Genomic DNA, 12,506 nt, shown 5'->3' on the forward strand with positions numbered 1-12,506 from the left:
GTAGCGTATCACACGTCGTTTTGCGCGATGACTTGCAACCTAGTACCTCATTATGTCCGCACTGACGCTAACCAGCACCGAAACCGTTCGCTATGTAGCACGGGACTAACGAGCTGACGGCGTGGTCGCACAGACTCTTGTGTTCGATCAGCCGGCGCGGTATTTGTGGCATCGTTTGGGTAAGTGGTACGGAGGCTGACGGGTAATTTGCTGTATCGGGAGTGTATGTTACATGGGGCGTTGGAGCTGAGATTTGGAGGGCCGTTAGTATGGTGGTGTCTTATGGTAATTCGGTGGGCTGATTGCAAGTGTCGCATGTTTACACAATCATTGAAAGATTGAATGATCGCATGGTTGATTGGACTTTGGACTGGTCGCTGTCAGTCGCGCGTTGGAGAAGCTCGCTCTTGCCTGATGATGTGGGACCTGTGCAAAGCTTGGTGAAGCTTCAAAGCTCATCCAAGCACAAGCATCTTCTTTCCCTCTCAATACCTCTGAGCATAACATGTATCATGTCTAGAATTACTGGGGACTTCTCATATGTGTTCGTACACTACTGGTCTCTAGTTATTGAGCTTGTATGATACTGGCGAACGCGTCTTTAATGTGAACCAAGTCTTTATGGAAGCGTACGAGCTTAACGCACTGCTATTATTGTGGTATCAATAATTCATCACCAATCCAATCTCTACTCTACGTGAGACATATTCGAAGCTGGAAGGAGCTCAGCTGACTATATGTCCCCCACTAGCAGTCTTCGCTCTCAAAAACGCCTCGACGTCTTTGGCACTCGTCGCATCGATCTGACGATCCATCTCTTGTTCCTGTGGACTCTTCGCCCGCTCAGGCTCCTCAACCTTGTCCTCTTTGTGTCCGCCAACGACACCAGCTACAGCTTCGGCAGCAGAAGTAGCAGTGGAAGTGACTATAGCAGAGGCTGATACAGCGGCTTGTTTAGCTTGGTCTAAGTAGCCCGGGGCAGCGGGTTCTTCGCGATCAGGGAGTGGTACCTCTTTCGGTGCTTGGCCCACTGTGTTGGGCTCCATTGCAACTGTCTTGTCTCCGTCTCCGTGATCGACAACGGCTGCTTCAGGTGTTCCCTCTGCGAGTTGACCAGATGCGTGTGTATGGTTTTGTTGCTCATACCGTGCTTCTGATGTGCCTTCGCGAATCGGTAAGGTTGTCATATTCGGTGGTGAGCTCATGGCCGGGCGTGACTCGGTGTCTGAGGGGGGAGTATCGATATCTGGCTCGTTGGTATCGGGTGGATGTGTAGCCGTTCCTACGGTTGTGAGAGGGTCATCAATCTGAGTCGCGGGTGTAGGCGGCATCAAATCTCCCTGCTTGTATCCCACAGGCTTGGGGATGGAGAAGATGAGTTTTCTTCGTGGTGCTCCGTTCTCACTGCCAACACCCCAGGCTTGCATCTCCCCATTCTGCCCTTCCTCCCACTTTATCGGCCCAATAGGGAACGTCTTGCGGCCGTCCTGAGTGTTTGGATTTTCCCATTTCATCTGCGCCTCGATGGCTGGCTCAAGGTTTGGTAGTTGTCCCCATTCGAAATCGAGACCGCCACCGTATTTCTTCGGGATGTTTTCGTGGTCGATATACTGGGAGAGTGTGGAGTAGACGTTCTGCGGCGAGAGGATGAAGATCTTGGAGACGGTGATGGGATCAAACCAACGCTTGACCCAACCCCAGACTGTGGGAAAGAAGCCAGGCGCTCCAACAATCTATGGCGCGGTTAGTCCTACTTGACTTGTTCTCGTAACAATTCATAGACATACGAATATCCTATCCAGTGTCTCGGGGTAGTGTGCTGTGGCCAGCACGGAAGCATCCTGCATGTGGCCCTTCAGATTCCAGAACTGCTTCAACCCAACACCACTGATATCCACAATGTTGTTGCTTTGCGAGATGGGCGTCTCCGGATGATTGCGAGGGACCATGGAACATAACGGCGTGTAGAACCTTGTGAGCGACTCATACAGGGCGAATAAGCGCAGATTCTTGGTTGCGACATTGGGTATAGTCGTCTTTGACTTGGCGAGTTGTTTCTCGTATGCGGAGATGTTCTTCGAGTTCAGCGGTGCGACCTCGAAAAGGAAGAGAGGGATACCGCGTTTGTCGCGTCGGCCGAGCCATTGCGGGTACTACGTGAGGCTGTCAGACAGGATGACAGCGCATGTTTGCGGGACTCTCTACCAAGCGGCGCGTTTGCTCATACTCTTCGACCTCAATGGTGTTGAAGATTTCGCTCAGCTTATTCTCCTTCCGCCAATCTTCCGTGTCTTTGAATTGCTTAAAGGCTTCTTGGGGAACAAAACGACGCGCGCGCAAATAGCGCCTGTAAGCAGTCAGTGCCCCGCTAATTTTACTAACTTCGCGTTTTGCGCATACAGCATGGTCTCGTCGTCATGGCTGGCTTGATTCGCTCCGACTGCAGGTGTATAATAGCCTGCCTGCTGGCAGATGTTTTTGAACTCGAGAAGCTGGGCCTGCTGATTCTCGGTGAGATGGGAAAGATGCCCCGCAGGATACTGCATCGACTCTACTCTACTGAGGTCGGCCATGGTGGTATATGATAGGAAAAGTAAGGATGTAGGTTTACGAGGCCAAAAGAAAGGGAGAAAAAGTGGTGAGCCAGACCGCTCGGTTCTAGGGCGTCATGTTTATGGTAATGAATGCGGCGGTGCGGCAGTGACATCAATCAATTGTGGCTGCAGATCGGGGCTCGCGGAGAGCGAGCTTCGGCAACGGTTACGCGCTATCCGGACGAAATGTGCAAAACTATGTGAGACTTTTGCTTGCCTGCGGACATGTCTGGCTGCCGTGCTTGAATCGCGTCTATTGCACTGACCACAATGAGTCCAGAGTTGAGCGTGTCGCGATTCATTTCCGCTGTGAGCCGGAGGTTTGCCAAGAAACTTCTGCTGACACTGATGACTTAACTTGGTGATGACTTAATACGTATCTGTCAGCTTGATGAAGAGGGGACTGTGATACGGACGTATGCTTTGGCGGAGTCATCAAACGTTATTCTTTGCTAGTCGACGGTGGACTCCGTGGCTTTCTGTATAGAGTTGTCTTGTCATGGTAATTCCAAAGTAAATCTACCCAAGCCAAACTAGTCACCTTTGCGCTATCATGCATCTCTCAGCGGCTGGCGAAGTGAGCAGCCTGATAAAACTTTGCTACTATCAAGGGTACGGCAAGTCCTTTAGCCTACTGATATAGCAGATTTCACGAGCCCTCTCGCTGCATCGGTTTTGCATCCATGCCTGAGACGTCTCTAACTAGCTTGAGAAACGAGACATTGAGTTAGTTCAGTTGCATCCTAGTCAAGCCGCGATCGTATATCTTGAGCCGCGATACGACATAGAAAACAGGCGTTGGAGGTGCGTTATCGCGATTTAGCTGCCGAGGCTAGTAAATGCTAGCGAGCAATGCGCTCATCACCACCCATGTTCCAATGTTGACGACATCCGCCGCGGAACATTCGACTATGGCTTGCACTCGCCACACCTGAGCCCTATTCACCATTGCGCTCTGCGTTGATCCTCCCTCCACGACTCCACTCTTCTCCGAAACCGCCCACTTACTTGACCCCGCAAACTTGGAACGACTTCTAGCCCGCCATCACCATGGAACGCCCCTCCTTCACTGACCTGCCGACCGAGATCCTCGAAGCCATCTTCCTAAACCTCGACCCACGATCCCTCGCATCCGTTTCGCAAACCAACAAGCTCATCAAGGAGCTCACCACTGATGCGCCTATCATCTGGCGGCATCTATGCAAAACGCAATTCAAAACATGGGACTCTCGCCACAACATCATCGCCAAGTTTGCAGCCCCATTATCCGATGTCGACTGGCGCGCGCTATACATGACGAAGCACACGATCGAGCGTCGCACAAAAGAGTTGTTGAATCATATCGTCACTAGTCAACAAGAGCGCATACGGCGCATCAACGACATTGCAGAATTTGGATACGATGCAAAGGAGACGTTACTGAAGGAATGCGCATGCCCTGACGATGCAGAAGATGTTCTGGCGAGACGATACTACGCCAATGCCGTACTAGAGCGCATACATCGCGAGGTCGCCATCAAAGTGTGGACAGACTTGCATGGCGGCAAAGACATATCGATTGAGAGAGCCCTGGGCGCATACGATGTATTTGCACGAGTTGGAGAAGACGTTGATGTTGACGTGGTAGCTGAAGATATCACTGCACTAGCCAATAGATTGCTAGAAACATATCCTGGCTTCCGCAGCTGGAGTCCGCGAAAACAGGCTTCGACATTGGCATCCTACCTCCGTGATCAAGGCTTTCAAGGTGTTACAGAGACGTCCTATCGCGCTCTCCGAAATTCCTTCATCGGTCTTGTCATACGCTCAGCGAAGCACGATTCTCTTCCCCTCATCTCGGTCGCCATCTATTGCGCAGTAGCACGACGGATCGGCCTTGATGCACGACCCTGTGGATTTCTCTTCCACGTCTATACCCTCGTCTACGCGCCCAAGAACTACAACCTCGACGGAGAATACAAGCCAACAAGTTCGACGGAGCTAGAGTACATGTACTTGGACCCATTTCGGTCTTCATCCGAAGTAAGACAAGGCGATCTGCAGCGGGTCCTACGCGACATGGGTGTTCCAAGCAGTGAACACCGAGGTTTTCTGGGCGACACCAATACTCGAGAAATGGTTATACGTACCGCACGCAATATCATGAACTCTGTGCAAACGATCCGCGAAACTGAAGCTGGAATGCACAGTATCCAAGCTTCGTGGATGAATTCGCAGCCAGACATGGACAATGCTTTCTACGCAACAATCTGGGCTATGCTGCTGCTAGGACCCAATGACGATAATCTTGCCGTAGGCCATACGGCAATCCGTCGGCGTCAATATCTGCCGTACCTGCTTGAGCATTTCCAGATGCACTACCCGTGGGACGTGACGTTACTATCACGCTACGTCATCCCCATGTTCTACAATCAGCCCGAGGGCCACCGACTGCTTCAATTCGTGCAGAGTATGCACCAAGTTGATGCGGTGCGTAAGCCTGTGATCCATCGCTCCGAGCGCACGCAGAACGTTGCGTTCAAAGTAGGCCAATTGTTCCAACACAAGCGTTACGGCTATGAGGGCGTCATCACAGGCTGGGATGTTGTCTGTGACGCGAACGAGGATTGGATCCAGAACATGCGTGTGGATTCTCTGTCAAATGGCAGGAATCAAGCTTTCTATCACGTACTGTAAGTTCGTCTCATCTTGTCTTTACCGTATCGAGCTAATGAGAACTAGTGTCTGTGACAAATCTGTTCGCTACGTTGCGGCTGAAAATATTCAGCCTGTCAGCGATGATACATACCCTTCAGTGGCTTTGCTGAAGCTGGCTGGTCGCCACTTCAAGCGCTGGGATGATGCAACCCATTGTTTTGTTAGCAATGTGCGTGACGAATACCCGGAGGACTAGAGAAGTATCTTTGTTGGGAACGTTTTGAAGGGTTGAAAATTAGAGATGTATTCTACTTTTGATATTTGTTACGTTGATGGTTGGGTACCATATCGTACACTAAATCCTTGTATTCATCCCGGCCCTATCGGGCTTGAATTGATAATTGAAAGATAAACATGTAATACTCCTAGAAGACCGATGTAATGGTCGCGAAGTAATCCCATATCTTCACTCCCTCACCTTTTGCTTTTCCCCTGCATGAAGCGGTCTAGGTTTTCCTCCAGGAACCCATTCTCCGCCAACATTTCGAGCCACTTCTTGATGACTGGACCAGAATCGTACCGCCGTTGCGTAGCCTTCAAATCCTCTTCTGCTTCGTTCTGCATCTCCATCATGATGTTCGCGGCTAGTCGATTAGCCTCCGTCAGCAATGAGTTGCGGCGAGCGAGAAGTTGAGTCGTGTCTTCGCTGTCAATGGTCGCTTGGATAGTAGGAGACATGGGGTTAGCGGCTAGATGTTCTTCTAGATCTAGCATGCGGGGACTAGGCGGCTGTTCATTTGCGTCGACAAGGTTTCTCCAGCCTTGCGATGTAGAAGCGGAAACGTCGTCGAGGCGTGCGTCGACGTACGAGAGAGTATTGATCGTCAGACTAGCGCTTTTGCGTAGTGAAAGCAGAGGAGATTGCGTCAGCGCAATAACGCCGTAGTCGTCGTCCCCAGCTCCCATGAGGGCAGAAATCGTATTAGAAACTGACTCCAACCACGTCTCGCCCCGCTGCGGATCAAAAGAGCCCATACATGTTGGTTGCTTATCCAGGCCATCCAGCTTCCAGACTTCGTTTCCAACGGGTACGAAGGCGATATAGTGATGTGCGTTGTCTTCAATGCTCTCTGCACTATCATTGCTCGCGACAGTATCGGCAGAAGCAGCGCGACGCGACTTGGTTCCTCTCTTAGCAGGCTTGGTCTTCTCAGACAGCAGCTGCGTCTTGATGCGCTGGGCGCGCTTGACTTTGTAGCTGAGATGTTTGTCACCCTCGAGGATGTCCATCTTCTTGGCAAAAGAATTATGAATCTTCTTCACAAAGTCGAAGCTCGCAAAGGCCTCGCCGCGCTGATACGGCAACAAGTCCTGTGTGAAGTCCTTGAACTGCGTCAGATGCTCACCAATACGCACATCGTCCTCGTGGCTCTGGTTCATCAAGATGTTGATCATAGCAAGTGTTGCACAACTATTCTGAGCGGGCAATTGATTGGCAAACCAGACGTCCTTGGGACACTCTGTTGCCTGGTCGTCATTTCCGAATTCGCGGTAGTGGAAAAGGAGAATGAAACCGTAGATGGGTTGCGGAATGTTGTCGAGAAGGAAGTCTGGATCCATACTGAATACTTCACGTACGGTCACGTCGCGAACGCCCATTTCGCGGAGGATGACAGAGAAACAGGCGGGTTCGCTCTCGATGTCGCAGAACCCTTGCCAGGTCTCTTTGTCGAAAGTAGTTGCAGGCATATCCGGTGGACTGGGAAATACAGGAGCTGTTGAGGCGCCGTTTTGGGCTGACGGTGGTGTTGGCGAGTCTTTTGACTTCTTACTGCTGGGCTCGGAAGCTGTATCAGGTTCGGGCAGACCTCGCTTCTTGGTGTTAGGGGAGGACGTCTCCGAGGCTTTGCCCGGAGCTGTAGAGCCATTGATGGTCTCAGCTGTAGATGTACCATTGGTTTTCTCTGGGGTTGGAGAGACTACTCCAGCGGCTTGGTTTGCTTCGTCTTTGCTAGACATGGCTTGTTGTCGGGTTTGTTCTTGTGCTTCGTCTTCGATCTCCAAGCCAGCTCTAGGGTTGGAAGAGTTTTGAATTTCCATGCTGGATGAGTTGGGTCGAGGGGGCTTTATGGTGATTTGTAACCTGAGTGGAGGGAGTTCAGGTGTGTATGTGAACGTTTGGGGGTTGGAGGAAAGGAAAGCAGACGGGCATTGTGACGAGAAATCTATGGGTGAAGCGCCAATACTCTGTCTATTGTGCGTTTCGACAAGACAATAGGAATCGAGCTGAGAATGTTGTCAAGTCAAGGTGAAAGCAAGTCGCGGCGTGTTGGTCAAGGTCGGGGCCCTAGCACGTGACAAGCTCGGCGTCATCCAGCTCTGATTGGCCGACCACACCGCAGCCCGCATCCTTGTCGCGCCCGTCGCGTAGGCTCTAGGTAAATGTTTGTTTGATGGTTTCACGTCCACGACCAAACCACCCAGCGCAACACACCCGATCGACACCGGCCGAACCCCTCCTCATCTCCGTCGCATCTGTCAACCCATGATCACGATATAGCCAAGTGTTAACTTCTGGGTGCGATGAACGGCACACCGCAGGTTCGGAGAGGCGTGGGAGGCTTTCCGTCAACACCACAGAACACGAACCGCTCTCCCGGCCTACAGAGCCCAAATGGCACTACACCGCGACCCAACATCAAATCGCCACTGCCAGATCTACCCAAGGCCCCCGCACAATCAAGCTCAGGGCCTTTAATACCCTCAGACATCCTCGATCCTGCGCAGCAGCGCTTCTATGTCTTCGCCCTCTACGTCGCGTTATGGGCATATCGCACCTACGACTTCTATACCTTGGCTGTCGAGGAAGATGAATCGCTATGGCTGTGCCTGAAATGGTGCTTCTTCGATGTGCTTTTCATGTTCGGGGTCCCGCTTCTGGAGATTCCCTGGCTTGAATGGGGCAATGGCGCTGCCTTCCTCCTGTTTGTGTTGCATGCGGGCTTGGATGTCATGCTCATGTTCAGGATCGGCATACCGGTACAGGCATGGCTTATGGGCTTGGTGGGCTTCTTGTGGGATAGCGAACTGGCCATCAGCGAACGCAGCGTCAAGCCTGGCGCCATCCTACACAACGCCTCTCTCATCCTGGGAAAGCAGATTGTCAACATCTTGCCTGAGGGATCCGCAGTCTTGAACCCAGACAGGCAGTCGTTCTGTCTGAACTCGTCCGTCACCCAATTGGAAATCCCAATCATGATCAACCAGACCGAACCCCACGAAATGGAGATCCTGCGCATCGACATCGATACGAACGTCAACGAAACCATCATCGTCAAGAAAAGCGAACTGAAGGGTATGCTAAAGAGGGCTAGGAAGACGCAGAAGTCTACCGATCCTGACGACCCGTTGACCTTGGCCTACACGATCAAGAAGCCGGGTGTATATCTGCTGAAGAAAGTCACGGATCAGTCGAAGCTTTTGGTACGACCCCGGTCAACCAACGTTGTAGTGGCTACCTGCCCACAAGCTCGGGTAAAGCCAACTGGCAACGACCGCTGCCGTAGCGATCTATCCAACGTTGCGCTGGAAGTCGAGGGAACACCGCCCCTAAATGTTAAATACCGCCTCATTGTAAACGGGAAGCCTCGCGGCGGATCTCAATTCCAAAACCTACAGCCAGACGATGCCATCTCACCCCTGTCGAAACACACATCACAAGCATTGGTCAAGAGCGGGCGCGAAGACATATCCTGGGCACGCGCGCACAAAGTTCTAGTACCCCTGAATGAATCTCTCACAACTAGTGGTTCGTGGGAGTACGAGATTGAGGAGGTACAAGATGGACTGGGCAACTTCGTAAGCTATCTAAACGTCGATGATGACGAGCGGCCACGGCCTAAGGTTGCCGGCATCCGTCAGTTGTTCGAGGTTCATGAGCGCCCTACAGCCTTTCTCAGGGGCTGTAGCCCACAGAATCCGCTTCGAGTACCTAAGGGCGAAGCCGCCCGTCTGCCAGTCCAATACGGTTCTACAGGCAAAAACGCGATTGACGGTGCGCATACCGTTGAGTACTTGTTCACACCGCAAGAGCACATTGTCGCGGACGGATATCACAGCCCAGATGCCGTGCTACAGAAGCAGGTTATGCGAAAGGGCGAGCAACCCACCATCAAAGTCGCAGGTCTTTACACCATCAAGTCTGTATCGACCGACTTCTGCGACGGCGAAGTTTTTGAACCTACTTCATGCCTGCTACAGAACCCACCAGAGCCTGATCTGACCCTAGACAGCGAAGACATCATCGACAAGTGCGCTGGTAACCCCATCGGTCTCCGCGTAGGCCTTGATTTCGTGGGAAGCCCGCCTTTCCTGGTCACCTACTCCGAGAAGAAAGACAACGGCCGAGAGGTCAGGAAACCACCGATTCAGATCGCTAGTCTTCGCAGTACGATTGATCTTACCCCACAAGATGCTGGCCATTACGAGTATACCTTCAAGACGATCAGCGACTCGGTTTACAAAGAGCGGTCCCTGAACAACATCAAACTCCAACAAGACGTTAAACCTTCTGCACAAGCACACTTCATTGAGAGTAGCAGACCAAAACAAGCCTGTATCGACGATGTGGTGGAGTTCGACGTTGGCTTCGTCGGCGAGGCACCATGGAAGCTGGAGTACGAGATTGTCCACAACGGCAAGCGTACGAAGCGCGCCATCGAAACTGAGAACGCGCACTACGTCATACGAACAGAGAAACTCAGCAGCGGCGGCGAGTACGTCGTAGCTCTAACAGGTGTTACCGACAAGTCCAAATGCAAGGAAGTCCTCAAAGAAGAAGCTAGAGTTAACGTACGCCACGAACGACCCAAGGCGTACTTCGGACACATTGAAGGCAAACAATCAGTCCTGGCTCTGGAGAGTCGACAGGTCGGACTACCCCTCCGCTTTACTGGAAGCGGCCCTTGGCTGCTAGAGTACGAAAACTTGAAGACCAAGGAGGTCAAGAGGGATAGCTTCCAGAATCCCAATTCATGGCTCGACGTCAAGACGGACGGAACGTATCAGTTGATCTCCGTCAAGGACTCCGTTTGTCCTGGTTTGGTCGATGAGAAGGCCGACCAATTTGACGTATCCTGGGTGGCGCGTCCCTCGCTCAGCGTTCCTGAGAGTAGCGCGGTGCTGGAAGGCAGCAAGTACATCAAGGACGCCGTGTGCGAGGGTGATGAAGATTCATTCGATGTTTCCCTGACCGGCAAGTTATCTCAGCCTTTTCACACATTGCTAATACTAATCATCTCATAGGAAACGCTCCTTTCGACATTTCTTACCGACAAGAGTACAAAGACAAGAAGGGAAAAACAGCTTCCGTCAGCGAGAAGGATCTACACACTGTTGGTGGTCTCGCAACGATTCGATCGGAAACCTCAAAGGCCGGTACCTACGAGTACACTTTCCTGAAACTCGCGGATGCCAGGTACGACCATTCGAAGAAGCACTTCTCGCCTTTGACGATCCAGCAACAAGTCCACTCACGTCCTGGTGCTCGATTCGATAAGCCTGGAAAGACCTACAGCTACTGTTCTCGAGAGTCAGAGGGTGAAGAAGTCATTCCCATCACTCTGGAGGGCGTTGCGCCATTCTACCTTGAAGTGGAGATTAAACACCAGGGTACACCTAAGCCGGAGATAAGCGTGCACAAGAACATACCCACAAACAAGTATGATCTTAAGATCGAGCACCGCAAGATGCACCTTGGTCACTCGTCTATTTCTATCCGCAAGGTTCGCGACTCACGTGGTTGTACCCTCCGGCCTCCACCAGGTGGGCCTCGTGTACAGATCAGCGTTCATGACGCGCCTACTGCCACACCTCTTGAAGACCGAAAGGACTTCTGTGTCGGCGAGCGCCTGTCCTTCGCTCTCAGCGGCCAGAGTCCCTTTACAGTGTACTACACCTTTGAGAAACAGGAACGCAAGGCCTCCAACCCAGGTACCACCTTCCGCCGTCTCGCCGAGCTCCCAGGAACATTCACCATCACTGGTCTACGTGACTCAGCTTCCGAGTGCCTCGCAGCGCTCGACCTAACCAAGACCATTCATCCAATCCCCTCTGTACGTCTCTCTGGGGGCCAAGTCCACGAGATTGACATTCACGAGGGCGGTGGCACAGACTTAGAATTCCAGTTCTGGGGTACCCCACCGTTTGAGTTCACCTACACGAGGAGTACAAACGCGAACAAAGGACGCAAGAGCAAGGTGCTGGAGATCAAGACTGAAATCAGTCATGAGATGACCATGAGTATTCCGGTCCAGGAGGAGGGTACATATGAGGTTGTGTCCATCAAGGACAGGTGGTGTAGTTTTGCGAAGCCTGGCGAGGGCCACGATGGCAAAGGTGGGCAGAAGATGTTGACGTACTGAGAGTGAAGAAGAGTACAGTATAGAGTGTGTTTCGGTGTGCATGGATTGGCGTTAAGCGTTTCCTCTTTCACGTTGTATGAGGCTTTGAATGTTTGGAAGGTCTTTTGGCTATGGATGGGCTTTGGTAGCGTGCGAGATAGCGATGAGCATTTGTTATCGAAAGTCTGATATATTCAACTTGTCCCACAGTTTGCAAGGTGCGTACATGAATTGTCTTGTGAGTTGGTGCCGATACAAAATCGAGCTGTAGCGCAATCGCGATCGCGTACCTGCATCTAGCGCTAAAGCGGATCCTTTCCCATCCTAACAACACACTGATGATATCATGAATAAAGTGACATCAGAACCACAAGACTAGGCTAACAAAAGCACCCAAGAGAATAAGACATAAAAGTCGCATGTCTTCGGACCACAACAAACTCATACGCATTACACATTACCTCAAATCAAACCTTGAATTCTTTCTCCAACACACCGACCGCCAAAAAGCCACACGACCAATATGCCTCACTCCAAGACACCCGGCCAGAGCAACGCTGCTTCGGACAAGTTCAACAAGCAAGAAGCTGAGAGTATGTTCTCCGCTTTATCCTCCCTTCCTACTTCAATTGGGATGCCGTACTAACAGGTATCGCAGGCAAGGGTCTCGGTGCATCCAACGCGCCCGCTGCGAAAGAGGGCAACGCACCCGGCGAAGCACCTGTAGCCTCAGACAGCGGCAACTCGAACGTTGGTGTTGACCCCAGTGCGAACAAGCCTGGCGAAAAAGGCATTGGTGGACCAAACTACGGTACACACTAGATGGATGGAATGATAAACGGTGGTGTATGATATAAGAAGGAAGCAAAAGACG

General features: G+C 51.8%; 5 protein-coding genes across 5 annotated transcripts; 3 read left to right on the top strand and 2 right to left on the bottom strand.

The window, feature by feature from the left end:
* Positions 1-725: 725 nt before the first annotated feature.
* On the bottom strand, positions 726-2,573 carry ALTATR162_LOCUS1816 (uncharacterized protein; the record flags this gene model as incomplete). Its single annotated transcript, XM_043309414.1, has 4 exons — positions 726-1,733; positions 1,788-2,153; positions 2,206-2,347; positions 2,401-2,573. The coding sequence occupies 4 exons, from the start codon at positions 2,571-2,573 to the stop codon at positions 726-728; spliced, it is 1,689 nt and encodes a 562-aa protein (XP_043165349.1).
* Positions 2,574-3,644: 1,071 nt separating this feature from the next.
* Positions 3,645-5,487, top strand: ALTATR162_LOCUS1817 (uncharacterized protein; the record flags this gene model as incomplete). The annotated part of the gene is made up of 2 exons (XM_043309415.1): positions 3,645-5,266; positions 5,316-5,487. 2 exons carry the CDS (start codon positions 3,645-3,647, stop codon positions 5,485-5,487), a joined length of 1,794 nt encoding a protein of 597 aa, XP_043165350.1.
* A 218-nt stretch (positions 5,488-5,705) lies between these two features.
* Positions 5,706-7,331, bottom strand: ALTATR162_LOCUS1818 (uncharacterized protein; the record flags this gene model as incomplete). The annotated part of the gene is made up of 1 exon (XM_043309416.1): positions 5,706-7,331. The coding sequence occupies one exon, from the start codon at positions 7,329-7,331 to the stop codon at positions 5,706-5,708; it is 1,626 nt and encodes a 541-aa protein (XP_043165351.1).
* Positions 7,332-7,814: 483 nt separating this feature from the next.
* ALTATR162_LOCUS1819 (uncharacterized protein) lies at positions 7,815-11,653 on the top strand (the record flags this gene model as incomplete). The annotated part of the gene is made up of 2 exons (XM_043309417.1): positions 7,815-10,452; positions 10,536-11,653. 2 exons carry the CDS (start codon positions 7,815-7,817, stop codon positions 11,651-11,653), a joined length of 3,756 nt encoding a protein of 1,251 aa, XP_043165352.1.
* Positions 11,654-12,155: 502 nt separating this feature from the next.
* Positions 12,156-12,454, top strand: ALTATR162_LOCUS1820 (uncharacterized protein; the record flags this gene model as incomplete). Its single annotated transcript, XM_043309418.1, has 2 exons — positions 12,156-12,225; positions 12,291-12,454. The coding sequence occupies 2 exons, from the start codon at positions 12,156-12,158 to the stop codon at positions 12,452-12,454; spliced, it is 234 nt and encodes a 77-aa protein (XP_043165353.1).
* Between the last annotated feature and the right edge of the window lie 52 nt (positions 12,455-12,506).

This window comes from Alternaria atra (genome assembly GCF_907166805.1).
Source record: "Alternaria atra isolate CS162 genome assembly, contig: 21, whole genome shotgun sequence".
Lineage (NCBI taxonomy): Eukaryota > Fungi > Ascomycota > Dothideomycetes > Pleosporales > Pleosporaceae > Alternaria > Alternaria atra.